Genomic DNA, 18,604 nt, shown 5'->3' on the forward strand with positions numbered 1-18,604 from the left:
TTCCTCCAAAAACCCTGGAAACCTTGTTAGGGTACATGGCAGTATGGGGTCCATGAAATACCAGGACATTTTATATCAAAATTTGGCTGCTGCTGCCAGGAAACAAAAACTGGGGCTTCATTGGATCTTCCAGCAGGACGGTGATCCTAAGCACATGTCCAAATCAACATTAAAATGTCAGCTGACCGCAGAATCAAGCTTCTGCCATGGCCATCTCAGTCCCCTGACCTGAACCCCACTGAAAACCTGTGGGCTGAGCTGAAGAGGAGAGTGTACAAGAGAGGGCCGAGGACCCTGGGTGATCTGGAGAGATTCTGTAAAGAGGAATGGTCTCAGATGCCCTGCTCTGTATTCTCCAACCTTATAAAATGTTATAGGAGACTCAGTGCTGTTATACTGGCAAAGGGAGGCTGTAAAGAGTATTAAAAGCAAATACGACACTGTATTTGTACTAAATGGTGGTAAGTTAAGCATGCCCTTTACTGTGAACACCCGTGTAAAATAATCATTAAACTCATTTACTATATAAATTTTAATTTTCAATTATAAGGCCCTTACTATCCTGCAGATGAGTGATTTCAGCTTTTAGAGCTCTTTTGGAGTTAAAATATTGGAAGAAACTTTTAATGTCATCCTTAACCTCCAATGCAATCTTACTTTCGACATTCCACTTACTGTAGCGAGTCTAATGTTATTTTTTAAGTCAACCTGTAGACTTAGATACTCCTGCTTTATTTTGAAATCACTAGCTATGTTCCGCCTTATTATCTCCAGCGTACAGTGTGAAATACCCAGTAATACTCACCTCACTACCCACAGTTTACAGTGTGGAATACCCAGTAAGACTGACCTCAGTAACTCCAGTTTACAGTGTGGAATACCCAGTCAGACTGACCTCAGTATCTCCAGTTTACAGTGTGGAATACTCAGTAAGACTGACCTCAGTAACTCCAGTTTACAGTGTGGAATACCCAGTCAGACTGACCTCAGTATCTCCAGTTTACAGTGTGGAATACCCAGTCAGACTGACCTCAGTATCTCCAGTTTACAGTGTAAGTCCTCCAGTCCAACAGAGAGCAGCTTCACTCCTGAGTCCTGCAGGTCATTGTCACTCAGGTCCAGCTCTCTCAGGGGGGAAGAGTTTGATCTGAGAGCTGAAGCCAGTGCCTCACAGCATTTCTCTGTGATTTCACACCGGCCAACCCTTAAAAAAATTAAACACTTTTAAATCCACTTTTTACACTGCAGCACTGTATTCAAATGAGGAGAATAAGGGCCATGACATAATGGATTTTCAGAAAACAATTAAATTATTAAAAATCATTTTAACAATCATTCCTTCTGTTTGGTGTCCATTATTTTTTTGTCCATAACACGTTAAAGTCAACATGTTTATCTGTAACAGTGCCGTTAACTTTGCTAACCAACACAAATGTTTTGCATGGATTATATGGTTGAATGGATATTTCCTGCTTCACTGCTTAATTATTTCTAGCATGGATCGAGGGCTGATAAGATTGTGGGATATAAGGAAGTAGGAGAAGAAAACAGAAGCTGTTTGTGTTTGTTTATTATGTAACTGCTGAAAGGCATTGTGGGTTTTCTTGGTGTCCAGTTACTTTTGTGCAAAATGCATATTCTGTACTCACTGTAGCTTCTCCAGTTTACAGCTGAGATCCTACAGTACAGCAGAGAGCAGCCACCACACAATACTGACCTCAGTATCCCCAGTTTACAGTATAGAATATCCAGTAATACTGGCCTCAGTATCTCCAGTTTAGAGTGTAGAATACCCAGTAATACTGACCTCAATATCTCCAGTTTACAGTGTAAATCCCCCAGTGCAGTAGAGAGCAGCTTCACTCCTGAATCCTTCAGGTTATTATCACTCAGGTCCAGCTCTCTCAGGGGGGAAGAGTTTGATCTTAGAGCTGAAGACAGCACTTCACAGTGTTTATCTATGAGATCACAGCTGTTCAGCCTGAAACAGAAAACACTTTAAGACACATATACACATCCTACACATTAGTAAAATACAAAGCATTACAATAAGCATTTGTTTTCAGTATAATTAGCAGCAGAGCTTACACTTCAAAATGAATTATAGTCTGCAGAGTGTTCTGTGCGTCTGACAATCTGCTGCAGTCATATGATCACTAATTGTGAGCTACATACAAAGCAAGATAACAGAAGGATTCATGATTTGCTTTCAGTTCAGCTTTCTAGCCAAAGATTCTGAAGCAGTTAAAAAGAAACATTGCGCAGAATTTCACAAGCATTGTCCCTTACAGTAACCATGCGTTCGCCATTCTTGTAAGTTCAGTATTGTCACATCACCAACTTCTATCTTTGAGTCAGCAGCCAGAATGTCAGCCATTCAAGTGCAGCTTTCTGGTGGGAATTTTGAGCTTCCCATTTCGTGTCTGAGTCTCAGGCACGGCTATAAGTGTGTCCCTGACCCGCCGTCTCGGTGGAGGACTCTCTGCTCGCGGTCGGTGAAGTAGTTGGAGCCGCTAATGTTGTTTCAGCTTCCCGAATGAACAAAACTATTGTGATCTTTTTAAAAGACGTTTCCATGGTTGATGACCTCATAGAAAGTGGTCTCAACATTAAAGATGAATTCGTACAGATATTGCCTTTATGAAGCCCGTCAAAAAAAGTTGGTTTATCTAATGTTCCCCCATTTATTAGAAATTAACTACTGTCCAACATTCAGGGGCGCTACGGGAAGTTGGTGACCCCGATTAGGATGATTCCTGTCTTTTAGGCGGCAAACATTTATGATTCTTAATGCGCCGCAGGAAGTCCTGGACGTGTCTGTTAAGATCACAGTGGAGGGGAAAGTTTATATAATTTTAACAGCTCTGAGAGTGTGAAGTGTTTTGCGTGCGGTGGTTTTGGGCATGTGTGGCAGGCCTGCCCGTGAGGGGACCCCCCCGGGGGGAGCGCGAGGAGGGGCGCGAGGCCCCGGCGCTGGTGCGGGACACCGAGCACCGCGGGGGCGCCGATACTGTAGTAACGGACTTGGACTCAGACCGTGGGGACCGGGAGGACGAGCCCCCCCTGCCCGTAGTCACTGCCCCCACCCCCGCTCCCGAGCCACGCCGGGATGGCGGACTGACAGAGGAGCCCGGCCCGGACACAGCAGGGCCTGCTGGCGGCGGCGTGGTGAGTGACTCCGCTCCCGCTGAGACAGCGGGCTGACAGAGGAGCCCGGCCCGGACGCAGCAGGGCCCGCTGGCGGAGGCGCGGTGAGTGACTCCGCTCCCGCTGAGACAGCGGGCTGACAGAGGAGCCCGGTCCGGACACAGCAGGGCCCGCTGGCGGCAGCGCGGTGAGTGACTCCGCTCCCGCTGAGACGGCGGGCTGACAGAGGAGCCCGGCCCGGACGCAGCAGGGCCTGCTGGGGGCAGCGCGGTGAGTGACTCCGCTCCCGGTGAGACGGCGGGCTGGCAGAGGAGCCCGGCCCGGACGCAGCAGGGCCCGCTGGCGGCGACGCGGTAAGTGACTCCGCTCCCGCTGAGACAGCGGGCTGGCAGAGGATCCCGGCCCGGACGCAGCAGGGCCTGCTGGCAGCAGCGCGGTGAGTGACTCCGCACCTGCTGAGCCCGGCACTGACCCATCTGTAGACACACCGCAGTGGAACATCCTGAGCCTGAGCTGGACCTGCACTTACTGGATTCTGATAAAGATCATGAGGACGTAGAGAGTTTGGCTGATGACTTGGAAGACTCACAGGCCTCCATGGACTCCAGCACCCCTGTAGGTAGGACCAAGGTTTACTCTTTTGAGCAGATCTGTTTCTTTCTGGGCAGCACTAAAGGCCAGAGAAAACCTAAGATAGAGTCCTATTTCCCTGATTTGAAACTGTTTTTAGCTTCATGTACGATGGCGATGAGGAAATGTACTTTGGACGAGCTTGATAAACAGAAATCGGTGCAGCTTAAAGAAGCTGATGAGCACTGTTAGGAGTGTTACGCCACCGCTAGCAGTACAGTGGGTTTATGTTCTATGTTTCTTGTCCTTTATCAGCTCTTTTTACCAGTTTTATGGCTTCGTTGATTTTTGACTCGCTAAATATTAACGGGTGTCGCAATGCTACTAAAAGAGCTGCGTTGTTTGATTATATTGCTGTAAAAAAAGGTAGATGTTGTGTTTTTACAAGAGACACACAGTGATGAGGGGAACCAGGCTCAGTGGCGGGCTGACTGGGGCGGCCAGGTTGTTTTTAGTCATGGCTCTTCTGTCAGTGCTGGAGTCGCTCTGCTGTTCTCACAGAGGGTCCCAGTCCTGCGACCGGTGGTTACAGAAGTTGTACCTGGGAGGCTCCTGCGTGTTCAGTTTTACCTGCATGACCTGTTGTGTATGAACCAAATGTAGGCTCAGAACGGGTGGCCTTTTTTACAGATTTACATACGTTCTTAGAGACACTGTCACAGGAGAGCGTTGTGGTTCTGGCTGGTGATTTTAATTCTACTCTGGAGCACGTGCTCGACAGGAATCGCGAGGATCCTCACCCTGGTTCAGCTTCTGTTCTGCAATCTGTTATTGAACACCATGGTCTGACTGATGTGTGGAGAGACCATTTCCCAAAGTGCAGACAGTGTACCTGGGTGAAGGTGAACTCTAACATGGTGTCTGCTGCTCGGCTGGACAGCTTTTATATAAACTATCGGAATAAGGGCAGGTTTTTAAGCTGTGGCATCGCTCCCTTCCCTCTCTCCGATCATCATTTTGTTTCTGTCACTTTCTCTTGCACTGATTTCTCCTCACAACATTGTTACTGGAGTTTTAGTAATAAATTAGTTCAGGACCACAACTTTGTACGATCTTTCTCTTTCTTCTGGGAGGTGTGGAGGGAGAAAAAAAATCACAATTCAAGTCCCTCAGTCAATGGTGGGATGTCGGAAAAGTGCAAATTAAGCTCTTCTGCCAGAACTATGCTGCATATTTCCAGATTGAACTACAGAACCGGTTTAAAAGACTGGAGGATGAGATCTTGCGGCTGTGCACAGGAGCAGAGCCTGGCAGGGTGGGAGATGCTGAGGCCCTGCAGAGGAACCGACTCCTGTTGAAAGACCTTCTGGTGGAGAGAGGGGCTGGAGCGTTGGCCCGGGCCGCTATACGAAGGAGACTGATATGGACGCCCCCACCGCGTATTTCTTTGGATTGGAGACGCACAGGGAAGAGAGAAAGACCTTTCGGCACTTGATCCTCCCCGATGGGCGTAGTACGTTTGACAAGCATGAGATTTTAACACTCAATAGCCTTTTATGAGACCCTGTTCTGTGCTGAGGCCTGTGATCAGTCAGTGGCTGATCAGTTTCTTTGGGACTTACCAAGTCTCTCAGTCGCAGACAGACATGAGCTGGAAGAGCCTTTGACTCTGACAGAACTTACTGCTGCTGTCCCTGAGCAGTCAGTCAGGAAAGCACCAGGCCTGGACGGACTGACCGCGGAATTTTATAAATGTTTCTGGCCCCTGATTGGTGAAGACTTGTTCTGTGTTTTTCAAGAAAGTGTTGATATGGGCCTTCTTCCATCCAGCTGCCGGAGGGCTGTTCTAACGCTGCTGCCCAAGAAGGGGGATCTGGGAGTTCTGAAGAACTGGCGGCCGGTCTCGCTTCTCGGTGTGGATTATAAGATCTTGTCCAAAGCTCTGACTAACCGGCTGAAAACATGTGTTTCAACCATCATTCACTGGGATCAGTCTTACTGTGTACCAGGGCGTTCAATTTTTGATAACCTTTTTTTAGCTAGAGATCTTTTGTCCTTTGTGTCAGAACGAGGTTTGGACGCAGGTCTGGTCTCTTTAGATCAGGAAAAGGCATTTGACAGAGTGGACCACACCTTTCTGTTTAAGACCCTTCAAGCTTTTGGTTTTGGTCCAAAGATTGTTTCTTACATTAGACTCTTGTACCCCAATGTGTGGAGCCTCCTGACCATTAATGGCTCTCTCACCAGGCCTTTTCCTGTCACCAGGGGGATACGGCAGGGCTGTGGGTTGTCTGGGCTGCTGTACTCACTGGCGGTGGAGCCGCTGCTTCAGGCTTTTCGAAGGCGTCTCCAGGGAGCACCGGTACCTGGCATCAGCCTTGGGGGAGGAGTGACTGTTACACTTACTGCTTATGCAGATGACGTCACTGTTTTTATCAGGTCCAACACGGATATGGAGGTGCCTACAGCACTTCTTGGTGATTTCCAGCGTGCCTCTTCCGCTCGCGTCAACTGGAGCAAAAGCGCCACGTACCTGCTGGGCCAGTGGTCCAGGCGGGGCCCTCCTCAGCTGCCACAGCAGTGCGTATGGGGCAAGGATGGCATCAGAATACTGGGTCTTTACCTGAGAACTGAGCGCTTCATGGAAAAGAATTGGAGCGGATTGGTTGACAGGATTACTGGACGACTTCAGCGTTGGAGGTGGATTCCGCCCCAGCTCTCATATCGAGGGAGAGTGCTGGTGATTAACAGTTTGGCCGCCTCCATGATGTGGCACCGACTCATGGTGCCGGATCCTCCGATGGACCTGCTGCATCAGGTCCAGAAGGGGTTTACTGATATCTTCTGGAATGGGCACCACTGGCTCCTTTGGGGATTCTTCATTTGCCAGTGTCTGAAGGAGGGCAGGGCCTGGTTCATCTGCTGAGCGAGGTCAGGGGGATGAGGCTCCAGTGGGCACAGACACTGCTTTACAGCACCGAACACCTGCCGTGGATGCATGTGGCCCTCGCCCTGCTCTGCAGCTGCGGAGGCCTTGCATATGATAAACAAATGTTTTTACTTTCTGGAGATGCACTTCAGCTTATTGGAGTGAGTGGTTTTTATGCTGCGGTGCTGAACGCTTGGCGCTTGTTCCGGGTGGCACGGATGGAGAATGACCACTATGGCCTCGAGGAACCATTGTTTAATGATTCCTTTGTTTCCTCGCGGCTGAAACTTACAAATTCAGTCGATAAGATACTTGTGGAGTTGGGGGTCACAAGGGTAAAACATACTTTACATGCTGAGTCTGGACACTTTTTGTCACCTGACTCACTTGCTACCCAAGTGGGGTTCCGGTCTGTGACGCTGCATGGGAACCTTTTACATGCACTTGAAGGTTCTTCCCTTCAGTGACCCCCCCACACACAATTACTGATAATAATAAATGTGTAAAATAATAAAACTGATTATCATAGATTATAGATCATAGATTATTATATGCGGTGGGGAAAGGATGCGTTTTCAGCCTAGTTTTGAAAGTACTGAGACATTCAGTAGCTCTCAGGTTTTCTGGGAGAGAGTTCCAGAGTTTGGGAACATAGTGACTAAAAGCTGCCCCCTCCCTCCCCAGCCGGGTTTTAGGAATAATCAGTAAATTACTGCCGGATGATCCGACTGATCTGCCTGGGACATACCATACAGTCGTGTTACTGAGGCAGGACAGAGCTAAACAACGTAAATATTTACAAATTAGCAAATGAACTTTAAAATCAATCCTAGAAGCCAGAGGAAGCCAGTGCAGGGATGTGAGAGCAGGTGTGATGTGATCCCTCTGACTGGTGCGTGTTAACACTCCGCCAGCGGCATTCTGGGCCCGTCGTAGATGTGATCGCTGTGACTGGTGCGTGTTAACACTCCGCCGGCGGCAATCCGGGCCCGTCGTACATGTGATCCCTGTGACTGGTGCGTGTTAACACTCCGCCGGCGGCAATCCGGGCCCGTCGTAGATGTGATCCCTGTGACTGGTGCGTGTTAACACTCCGCCGGCGGCAATCCGGGCCCGTCGTAGATGTGATCCCTGTGACTGGTGCGTGTTAACACTCCGCCGGCGGCAATCCGGGCCCGTCGTAGATGTGATCCCTGTGACTGGTGCGTGTTAACACTCCGCCAGCGGCATTCTGGGCCCGTCGTAGATGTGATCCCTGTGACTGGTGCGTGTTAACACTCCGCCGGCGGCATTCTGGGCCCGTCGTAGATGTGATCCCTCTGACTGGTGATGTTAACACTCCGCCGGCGGCATTCTGGGCCCGTTGTAGATGTGATCCCTGTGACCGGTGCGTGTTAACACTCCGCCGGCGGCATTCTGGGCCCGTTGTAGATGTGATCCCTGTGACTGGTGCGTGTTAACACTCCGCCGGCGGCATTCTGGGCCCGTTGTAGATGTGATCCCTGTGACTGGTGCGTGTTAACACTCCGCCGGCGGCATTCTGGGCCCGTTGTAGATGTGATCCCTGTGACTGGTGCGTGTTAACACTCCGCCGGCGGCATTCTGGGCCCGTTGTAGATGTGATCCCTCTGACTGGTGCGTGTTAACACTCCGCCGGCGGCATTCTGGGCCCGTTGTAGATGTGATCCCTCTGACTGGTGCGTGTTAACACTCCGCCGGCGGCATTCTGGGCCCGTTGTAGATGTGATCGCTGTGACTGGTGCGTGTTAACACTCCGCCGGCGGCATTCTGGACCCGTTGTAGATGTGATCCCTGTGACTGGTGCGTGTTAACACTCCGCCGGCGACATTCTGGGCCCGTTGTAGATGTGATCCCTCTGACTGGTGCGTGTTAACACTCCGCCGGCGGCATTCTGGACCCGTTGTAGATGTGATTCCTCTGACTGGTGCGTGTTAACACTCCGCCGGCGGCATTCTGGGCCCGTTGTAGATGTGATCGCTGTGACTGGTGCGTGTTAACACTCCGCCGGCGGCATTCTGGACCCGTTGTAGATGTGATCCCTGTGACTGGTGCGTGTTAACACTCCGCCGGCGACATTCTGGGGCCGTTGTAGATGTGATCCCTCTGACTGGTGCGTGTTAACACTCCTCCAGTGGCATTCTGGGCCCGTCGTAGATGTGATCCCTGTGACTGGTGCGTGTTAACACTCCGCCGGCGGAAATCCGGGCCCGTCGTAGATGTGATCCCTGTGACTGGTGCGTGTTAACACTCCGCCGGCGGCAATCCGGGCCCGTCGTAGATGTGATCCCTGTGACTGGTGCGTGTTAACACTCCGCCGGCGGCAATCCGGGCCCGTCGTAGATGTGATCCCTGTGACTGGTGCGTGTTAACACTCCGCCGGCGGCAATCCGGGCCCGTCGTAGATGTGATCCCTGTGACTGGTGCGTGTTAACACTCCGCCGGCGGCAATCCGGGCCCGTCGTAGATGTGATCCCTGTGACTGGTGCGTGTTAACACTCCGCCGGCGGCAAACCGGGCCCGTCGTAGATGTGATCCCTGTGACTGGTGCGTGTTAACACTCCGCCGGCGGCATTCTGGGCCCGTTGTAGATGTGATCCCTCTGACTGGTGCGTGTTAACACTCCGCCGGCGGCATTCTGGGCCCGTTGTAGATGTGATCCCTCTGACTGGTGCGTGTTAACACTCCGCCAGCGGCATTCTGGGCCCGTTGTAGATGTGATCCCTGTGACCGGTGCGTGTTAACACTCCGCCAGCGGCATTCTGGGCCCGTTGTAGATGTGATCCCTGTGCCTGGTGCGTGTTAACACTCCGCCAGCGGCATTCTGGGCCCGTTGTAGATGTGATCCCCGTGACTGGTGCGTGTTAACACTCCCCTAGCGGCATTCTGGGCCCGTTGTAGATGTGATCCCTGTGACTGGTGCGTGTTAACACTCCGCCAGCGGCATTCTGGGCCCGTCGTAGATGTGATCCCCGTGACTGGTGCGTGTTAACACTCCCCTAGCGGCATTCTGGGCCCGTTGTAGATGTGATCCCAGTGACCGGTGCGTGTTAACACTCCGCCAGCGGCATTCTGGGCCCGTCGTAGATGTGATCCCCGTGACTGGTGCGTGTTAACACTCCCCTAGCGGCATCCTGGGCCCGTCGTAGATGTGATCCCTGTGAACGGTGCGTGTTAACACTCCGCCAGCGGCATTCTGGGCCCGTTGTAGATGTGATCCCCGTGACTGGTGCGTGTTAACACTCCCCTAGCGGCATTCTGGGCCCGTTGTAGATGTGATCCCTGTGACTGGTGCGTGTTAACACTCCGCCAGCGGCATTCTGGGCCCGTCGTAGATGTGATCCCCGTGACTGGTGCGTGTTAACACTCCCCTAGCGGCATTCTGGGCCCGTTGTAGATGTGATCCCTGTGACCGGTGCGTGTTAACACTCCGCCAGCGGCATTCTGGGCCCGTCTTAGATGTGATCCCCGTGACTGGTGCGTGTTAACACTCCCCTAGCGGCATTCTGGGCCCGTTGTAGATGTGATCCCTGTGACCGGTGCGTGTTAACACTCCGCCAGCGGCATCCTGGGCCCGTCGTAGATGTGATCCCTGTGAACGGTGCGTGTTAACACTCCGCCAGCGGCATTCTGGGCCCGTTGTAGATGTGATCCCTGTGCCTGGTGCGTGTTAACACTCCGCCAGCGGCATTCTGGGCCCGTTGTAGATGTGATCCCTGTGACTGGTGCGTGTTAACACTCCGCCAGCGGCATTCTGGACCCGTTGTAGATGTGATCCCTGTGACTGGTGCGTGTTAACACTCCGCCAGCGGCATTCTGGGCCCGTCGTAGATGTGATCCCTGTGACCGGTGCGTGTTAACACTCCGCCAGCGGCATTCTGGGCCCGTTGTAGATGTGATCCCTCTGACTGGTGCGTGTTAACACTCCGCCGGCGGCAATCCGGGCCCGTCGTAGATGTGATCCCTGTGACTGGTGCGTGTTAACACTCCGCCGGCGGCAATCCGGGCCCGTCGTAGATGTGATCCCTGTGACTGGTGCGTGTTAACACTCCGCCGGCGGCATTCTGGGCCCGTTGTAGATGTGATCCCTGTGACTGGTGCGTGTTAACACTCAGCCGGCGGCATTCTGGGCCCGTTGTAGATGTGATCCCTGTGACTGGTGCGTGTTAACACTCCGCCGGCGGCATTCTGGGCCCGTTGTAGATGTGATCCCTGTGACTGGTGCGTGTTAACACTCCCCTAGCGGCATTCTGGGCCCGTTGTAGATGTGATCCCTGTGACCGGTGCGTGTTAACACTCCGCCAGCGGCATTCTGGGCCCGTCGTAGATGTGATCCCCGTGACTGGTGCGTGTTAACACTCCCCTAGCGGCATCCTGGGCCCGTCGTAGATGTGATCCCTGTGAACGGTGCGTGTTAACACTCCGCCAGCGGCATTCTGGGCCCGTTGTAGATGTGATCCCCGTGACTGGTGCGTGTTAACACTCCCCTAGCGGCATTCTGGGCCCGTTGTAGATGTGATCCCTGTGACCGGTGCGTGTTAACACTCCACCAGCGGCATTCTGGGCCCGTTGTAGATGTGATCCCTGTGACCGGTGCGTGTTAACACTCCGCCAGCGGCATTCTGGACCCGTTGTAGATGTGATACCTGTGACCGGTGCGTGTTAACACTCCACCAGCGGCATTCTGGGCCCGTTGTAGATGTGATCCCTGTGACCGGTGCGTGTTAACACTCCGCCAGCGGCATTCTGGACCCGTTGTAGATGCGATCCCCGTGACTGGTGCGTATTAACACTCCGCCAGCGGCATTCTGGGCCCGTTGTAGATGCGATCCCTGTGACTGGTGCGTGTTAACACTCCCCTAGCGGCATTCTGGGCCCGTTGTAGATGTGATCCCTGTGACCGGTGCGTGTTAACACTCCGCCAGTGGCATTCTGGGCCCGTTGTAGATGCGATCCCTGTGACTGGTGCGTGTTAACACTCCCCTAGCGGCATTCTGGGCCCGTTGTAGATGTGATCCCTGTGACCGGTGCGTGTTAACACTCCACCAGCGGCATTCTGGGCCCGTTGTAGATGTGATCCCTGTGACCGGTGCGTGTTAACACTCCGCCAGCGGCATTCTGGACCCGTTGTAGATGCGATCCCCGTGACTGGTGCGTATTAACACTCCGCCAGCGGCATTCTGGGCCCGTTGTAGATGCGATCCCTGTGACTGGTGCGTGTTAACACTCCGCCAGCGGCATTCTGGGCCCGTTGTAGATGTGATCCCTGTGACCGGTGCGTGTTAACACTCCGCCAGCGGCATTCTGGACCCGTTGTAGATGCGATCCCCGTGACTGGTGCGTGTTAACACTCCGCCAGCGGCATTCTGGGCCCGTCGTAGATGTGATCCCCGTGACTGGTGCGTGTTAACACTCCGCCAGCGGCATTCTGGGCCCGTCGTAGATGTGATCCCCGTGACTGGTGCGTGTTAACACTCCGCCGGCGGCATTCTGGGCCCGTTGTAGATGTGATCCCTGTGACTGGTGCGTGTTAACACTCCGCCGGCGGCATCCTGGGCCCGTTGTAGATGTGATCCCCGTGACTGGTGCGTGTTAACACTCCGCCGGCGGCATTCTGGGCCCGTTGTAGATGTGATCCCCGTGACTGGTGCGTGTTAACACTCCGCCGGCGGCATCCTGGGCCCGTTGTAGATGTGATCCCCGTGACTGGTGCGTGTTAACACTCCGCCGGCGGCATTCTGGGCCCGTTGTAGATGTGATCCCTCTGACTGGTGCGTGTTAACACTCCGCCGGCGGCATTCTGGACCCGTTGTAGATGTGATCCCTCTGATTGGTGCGTGTTAACACTCCGCCGGCGGCATTCTGGGCCCGTTGTAGATGTGATCGCTGTGACTGGTGCGTGTTAACACTCCGCCGGCGGCATTCTGGACCCGTTGTAGATGTGATCCCTGTGACTGGTGCGTGTTAACACTCCGCCGGCGACATTCTGGGCCCGTTGTAGATGTGATCCCTCTGACTGGTGCGTGTTAACACTCCGCCGGCGGCAATCCGGGCCCGTCGTAGATGTGATCCCTGTGACTGGTGCGTGTTAACACTCCGCCGGCGGCAATCCGGGCCCGTCGTAGATGTGATCCCTGTGACTGGTGCGTGTTAACACTCCGCCGGCGGCATTCTGGGCCCGTTGTAGATGTGATCCCTGTGACTGGTGCGTGTTAACACTCCGCCGGCGGCATTCTGGGCCCGTTGTAGATGTGATCCCTCTGACCGGTGCGTGTTAACACTCCGCCGGCGGCATTCTGGGCCCGTTGTAGATGTGATCCCTGTGACCGGTGCGTGTTAACACTCCGCCAGCGGCATTCTGGGCCCGTTGTGGATGTGATCCCTGTGCCTGGTGCGTGTTAACACTCCGCCAGCGGCATTCTGGGCCCGTTGTAGATGTGATCCCTGTGACTGGTGCGTGTTAACACTCCGCCAGCGGCATTCTGGGCCCGTTGTAGATGTGATCCCTGTGACTGGTGCGTGTTAACACTCCGCCAGCGGCATTCTGGGCCCGTTGTAGATGTGATCCCTGTGACCGGTGCGTGTTAACACTCCCCTAGCGGCATTCTGGGCCCGTTGTAGATGTGATCCCTGTGACCGGTGCGTGTTAACACTCCGCCAGCGGCATTCTGGGCCCGTCGTAGATGTGATCCCCGTGACTGGTGCGTGTTTACACTCCCCTAGCGGCATTCTGGGCCCGTTGTAGATGTGATCCCTGTGACTGGTGCGTGTTAACACTCCGCCAGCGGCATTCTGGGCCCGTTGTAGATGTGATCCCCGTGACTGGTGCGTGTTAACACTCCCCTAGCGGCATTCTGGGCCCGTGGTAGATGTGATCCCTGTGACTGGTGCGTGTTAACACTCCGCCAGCGGCATTCTGGGCCCGTCGTAGATGTGATCCCCGTGACTGGTGCGTGTTAACACTCCGCCAGCGGGATTCTGGGACCGTTGTAGATGTGATCCCCGTGACTGGTGCGTGTTAACACTCCCCTAGCGGCATTCTGGGCCCGTTGTAGATGTGATCCCCGTGACTGGTGCGTGTTAACACTCCCCTAGCGGCATTCTGGGCCCGTTGTAGATGTGATCCCCGTGACTGGTGCGTGTTAACACTCCGCCAGCGGCATTCTGGGCCCGTTGTAGATGTGATCCCCGTGACTGGTGCGTGTTAACACTCCCCTAGCGGCATTCTGGGCCCGTTGTAGATGTGATCCCTGTGACTGGTGCGTGTTAACACTCCGCCAGCGGCATTCTGGGCCCGTTGTAGATGTGATCCCTCTGACTGGTGCGTGTTAACACTCCGCCAGCGGCATTCTGGGCCCGTCGTAGATGTGATCCCCGTGACTGGTGCGTGTTAACACTCCCCTAGCGGCATTCTGGGCCCGTTGTAGATGTGATCCCTGTGACCGGTGCGTGTTAACACTCCGCCAGCGGCATTCTGGGCCCGTCGTAGATGTGATCCCCGTGACTGGTGCGTGTTAACACTCCCCTAGCGGCATTCTGGGCCCGTTGTAGATGTGATCCCTGTGACTGGTGCGTGTTAACACTCCGCCAGCGGCATTCTGGGCCCGTTGTAGATGTGATCCCTGTGACTGGTGCGTGTTAACACTCCGCCAGCGGCATTCTGGGCCCGTCGTAGATGTGATCCCCGTGACCGGTGCGTGTTAACACTCCGCCAGCGGCATCCTGGGCCCGTCGTAGATGTGATCCCTGTGAACGGTGCGTGTTAACACTCCGCCAGCGGCATTCTGGGCCCGTTGTAGATGTGATCCCTGTGACTGGTGCGTGTTAACACTCCGCCAGCGGCATTCTGGGCCCGTCGTAGATGTGATCCCCGTGACCGGTGCGTGTTAACACTCCGCCAGCGGCATTCTGGGCCCGTTGTAGATGTGATCCCTGTGACCGGTGCGTGTTAACACTCCGCCAGCGGCATTCTGGGCCCGTTGTAGATGTGATCCCTGTGCCTGGTGCGTGTTAACACTCCGCCAGCGGCATTCTGGGCCCGTTGTAGATGTGATCCCCGTGACTGGTGCGTGTTAACACTCCGCCAGCGGCATTCTGGGCCCGTCGTAGATGTGATCCCTGTGACCGGTGCGTGTTAACACTCCGCCAGCGGCATTCTGGGCCCGTTGTAGATGTGATCCCTGTGACCGGTGCGTGTTAACACTCTGCCAGCGGCATTCTGGGCCCGTTGTAGATGTGATCCCCGTGACTGGTGCGTGTTAACACTCCCCTAGCGGCATTCTGGGCCTGTTGTAGATGTGATCCCTGTGACCGGTGCGTGTTAACACTCCGCCAGCGGCATTCTGGGCCCGTTGTAGATGTGATCCCCGTGACTGGTGCGTGTTAACACTCCCCTAGCGGCATTCTGGGCCCGTCGTAGATGTGATCCCTGTGACCGGTGCGTGTTAACACTCCGCCAGCGGCATTCTGGGCCCGTTGTAGATGTGATCCCTGTGACTGTTGCGTGTTAACACTCCGCCAGCGGCATTCTGGGCCCGTTGTAGATGTGATCCCTGTGACTGGTGCGTGTTAACACTCCGCCAGCGGCATTCTGGGCCCGTTGTAGATGTGATCCCTGTGACTGGTGCGTGTTAACACTCCGCCAGCGGCATTCTGGGCCCGTTGTAGATGTGATCCCTGTGACTGTTGCGTGTTAACACTCCGCCAGCGGCATTCTGGGCCCGTTGTAGATGTGATCCCTGTGACTGGTGCGTGTTAACACTCCGCCAGCGGCATTCTGGGCCCGTTGTAGATGTGATCCCTGTGACTGGTGCGTGTTAACACTCCGCCAGCGGCATTCTGGGCCGGTTGTAGATGTGATCCCTGTGACTGGTGCGTGTTAACACTCCGCCAGCGGCATTCTGGGCCCGTTGTAGATGTGAAATAGACAAGAGGGCATTACAGTAATCTATTCTACTAGAAACTAAAGCAGGTATTATTTTTCCCCAGCCAGCATATGACAGCAGACCCCATAACTTATGTGGAGGGACGAACGAGACAAGCACTTATGAATGTTAATTTCTGTACGAAGTAAGAAAATTGCAGACAGTCACAGCTATGAATCCCAGCCTGAGTTCTTAAAATATAAAGAACAATTAATAGTTTTTAAATGAACTCGGCCTGACTATTAATTAGTTTTAAAAGCTTGTGCGTTGTCCATTCCTACCCCTGAGCTCGGCAAAATATATTATAGGTCACCCCCCCTTTCAAGTTTCATAGTCAGGGAACCATTAACACCATTGTTATTGTGTATAGACTGCCTGGTCCCTCAACACGGCTGCACGTTCTGTTCACATCTTTAAAAAAAAAAAAGAATGATAAAATTAATGTAGAGCTATAATTATTGATCATGCATGATTCTGCAATTCATAGTCAATAGTTACATAGACAAATTTCATAGAGGTGTGCAGCCTTGTGAAGAAGATGTGTGTGTCAGTAACGCGCTCTGGCCCCATCCCTGCTAGACGTGGTGATGAAATGTACAGCAGATTATCGTCGCTGCATCGCTGGCTGTCAGAATGGTGCCCGAAAAATGCTGTGGGTTATACAGACAATTGGCAAATGTTTGGGGGTAGGTCTGGGCTTTTGAATAGGGACGGTATTCACCCCTCGTGGGCTGGTGCCGATCTCCTGTCCAAAAGCATAGCTCATAGTCTCCAGGCAAATCGCTGACTAGCCAGAGCCAAGTCCAGGCGGCAGGCAAACCGGCATAACCAACCACCTGCTAGTCGCTTAGAATCGTCACCTAGGGTTCATGTTACTGGGACTGTGTCTGTCTATTCCCCACACTTTTAATCGTGGAGGTCTATTCCAGCGTAGTGTATGTCATAATAACTTAATAATAATTAAACCAAATCCATTATTAGATAATAGGTGTAATGCAAAGCTAAAACTTGGACTTTTGAATGTAAGATCACTGGCTCCTAAGGCACTACTAATAAATGAAATGATTACTAATTTTAGTCTTGGTCCTTATGCCTTACAGAGACCTGACTTAGACCGAATGAATTCATGGCACTAAATGAATCTACTCCAGCTGATTACAGCAAAACCCTCGACCAGATGGCAAAGGTGCTGGTGCTGCTGCAATATTTAACTCTGATCTAGGAGTGTCTGAGCAAAGTGCTTATAGCTTTAGCACATTTGAAATTCTTCTTCTTAGTCTTGCGGGATGATCTCTTTGTAGTTATTCACATCCAATCACCATTCTTATTGTGTATAGACTGCCTGGTCCCTAACCTCCAATCACCATTGTTATTGTGTATAGACTGGCTGGTCCATAACCTACAATCACCATTGTTATTGTGTATAGACTACTTGGTCCTTAACCTCTAATCACCATTGTTATTGTGTATAGACCACTTGGTCCCTAACCTCTAATCATCATTGTTATTTTGTATAGACTGCCTGGTCCCTAACCTCCAATCACCATTGTTATTGTGTATAGACCGCCTTGTATCTGGAGTTTGCAGATTTTTCAAAAATCCTGTTGGTCACTATTGGCAAAACCGTGAAATTAATATTCACATGGAGAATGACAGTGATCCGTTAACAACAATGTTTTCTGCTATCCTAGACTCTGTAGGTGTTTGTCAGAATGTAGTCGGCCTACTCATGCCTGTAACCACACCCTGGATTTGATTCTTAGCCATGGTGTCCTGGTGGATCACATATCTATTATACCTCAGAATCCTCTGCTTTCAGATCATTACTTGTTAACGTTTGATATACAGTATAGCCTCCCTTCGGCTCCAGGTCCAAAGTACAGTATCAGACGTTCCATTGCCTCATTAACTACAACAGCATTTCTCAACCAAATTCCACAGTCCTTCAGCCTTACATCTGAAGCCCCGTGTGAAAATGAACTTGAACGGGTAACTGTGCACATGGAGAAATCGCTTTGCAGCACCTAGATCTTGTAGCTGCACTTAAGAAGATAAAGCATAGAGATAAGAAACCTGCCCCTGGTGCTCTGATCATACGTGTAACTTAAACAGGCTTTTAAACAGGGCCCTAAATTCCTATTTGAATCTCTGTCAAGGTTAACACAGAAATCTTCAACATTAAGCTACAGCATTAGGCTAATTCCTACAAAATTCCTGAAGGAGATTCGACCACTGATTAGCACCACCCTGTTAAATGTGTTAGACTCGTCTCTTAGGCTTGGATATGATCCAAAACCTTTTAAACTAGCTGTTATTAGACCTGAACTAAAGAAACCTTGAAAATCTTGAACCTAGTGATTTAGGAAATTATAAATCAACCTCAAATCTTCTGTTCATTTCAAAGTTCCTGGAAAAGCTGTTGCTCGCCAGCTGTCTTCTTTCCTACAGAAAAATAATGCTAATGAATTATATCAGTCTGGCTTTAGACCAAACCACAGCACAGAAACAGCTTCAGTCAAAGTAGTGAATGATTTGCTTATGGCTTCTGACAGTGGCTGTATATCTGTGTTGGTATTACTAGACTTAACTGCAGCATTCCATACTGTGGACCATAATATTGTCTTGGAGCGGCTAGAATCTGTGGTTGGCATTAAGGAGACAGCCCTCTCTTGGTTTGGCTCCTATTTAACTGATCATTATCAGTTTGTCCACGTGATCAATGAATCTTCCAAGATCGCTAAAGTCAAATATGGTGTAGTATCACAGATGAACATACGACAGGGCTGAGATTCCAGGCTGCCTGAGACAAGGCCTAGTCTGGTATGAGAGGTACTCGCTGGCCTGGGCACAAAAGGGGGATCAGTGACCCTACACACACACACACACACACACACACACACACACACACACACACAAACACACAGATAACAAGGGAGGCCAACATTCCATCTTTTATGGCACAAAGATTTCGGGACCTACAGACAGCAGAGTGGACCTCAAGGATAGGGGCCCCTCA

General features: G+C 52.1%; 1 protein-coding gene and 1 long non-coding RNA gene across 3 annotated transcripts in view; both read right to left on the reverse strand.

Annotated features, from left to right (window-relative positions):
* LOC125721589 (protein NLRC3-like) overlaps window positions 1-18,604 on the reverse strand; it is a 114,956-nt gene that overhangs the window by 66,389 nt on the left and 29,963 nt on the right. For both annotated transcript variants that reach the window (XR_007385841.1, XM_048997555.1), the window contains exons 7-8: window positions 1,808-1,981; window positions 1,031-1,204 (exon numbers count right to left, since the gene is read on the reverse strand). Coding sequence is in view for 1 of the 2 variants with exons in the window: in XM_048997555.1 (XP_048853512.1) it covers window positions 1,031-1,204; window positions 1,808-1,981 (348 nt within the window). In the remaining variant the exon portion in view is untranslated. The remainder of the gene's footprint in view (window positions 1-1,030; window positions 1,205-1,807; window positions 1,982-18,604) is intronic.
* LOC125721640 (uncharacterized) lies at window positions 8,235-16,433 on the reverse strand. Its single transcript, XR_007385875.1, has 2 exons — window positions 11,311-16,433; window positions 8,235-11,248 (listed from the first exon to the last, which is right to left on the reverse strand). It is a non-coding gene; the product is annotated as an uncharacterized LOC125721640 (long non-coding RNA).

This window comes from Brienomyrus brachyistius, unplaced genomic scaffold, assembly GCF_023856365.1.
Source record: "Brienomyrus brachyistius isolate T26 unplaced genomic scaffold, BBRACH_0.4 scaffold34, whole genome shotgun sequence".
NCBI classification, from domain to species: domain Eukaryota; kingdom Metazoa; phylum Chordata; class Actinopteri; order Osteoglossiformes; family Mormyridae; genus Brienomyrus; species Brienomyrus brachyistius.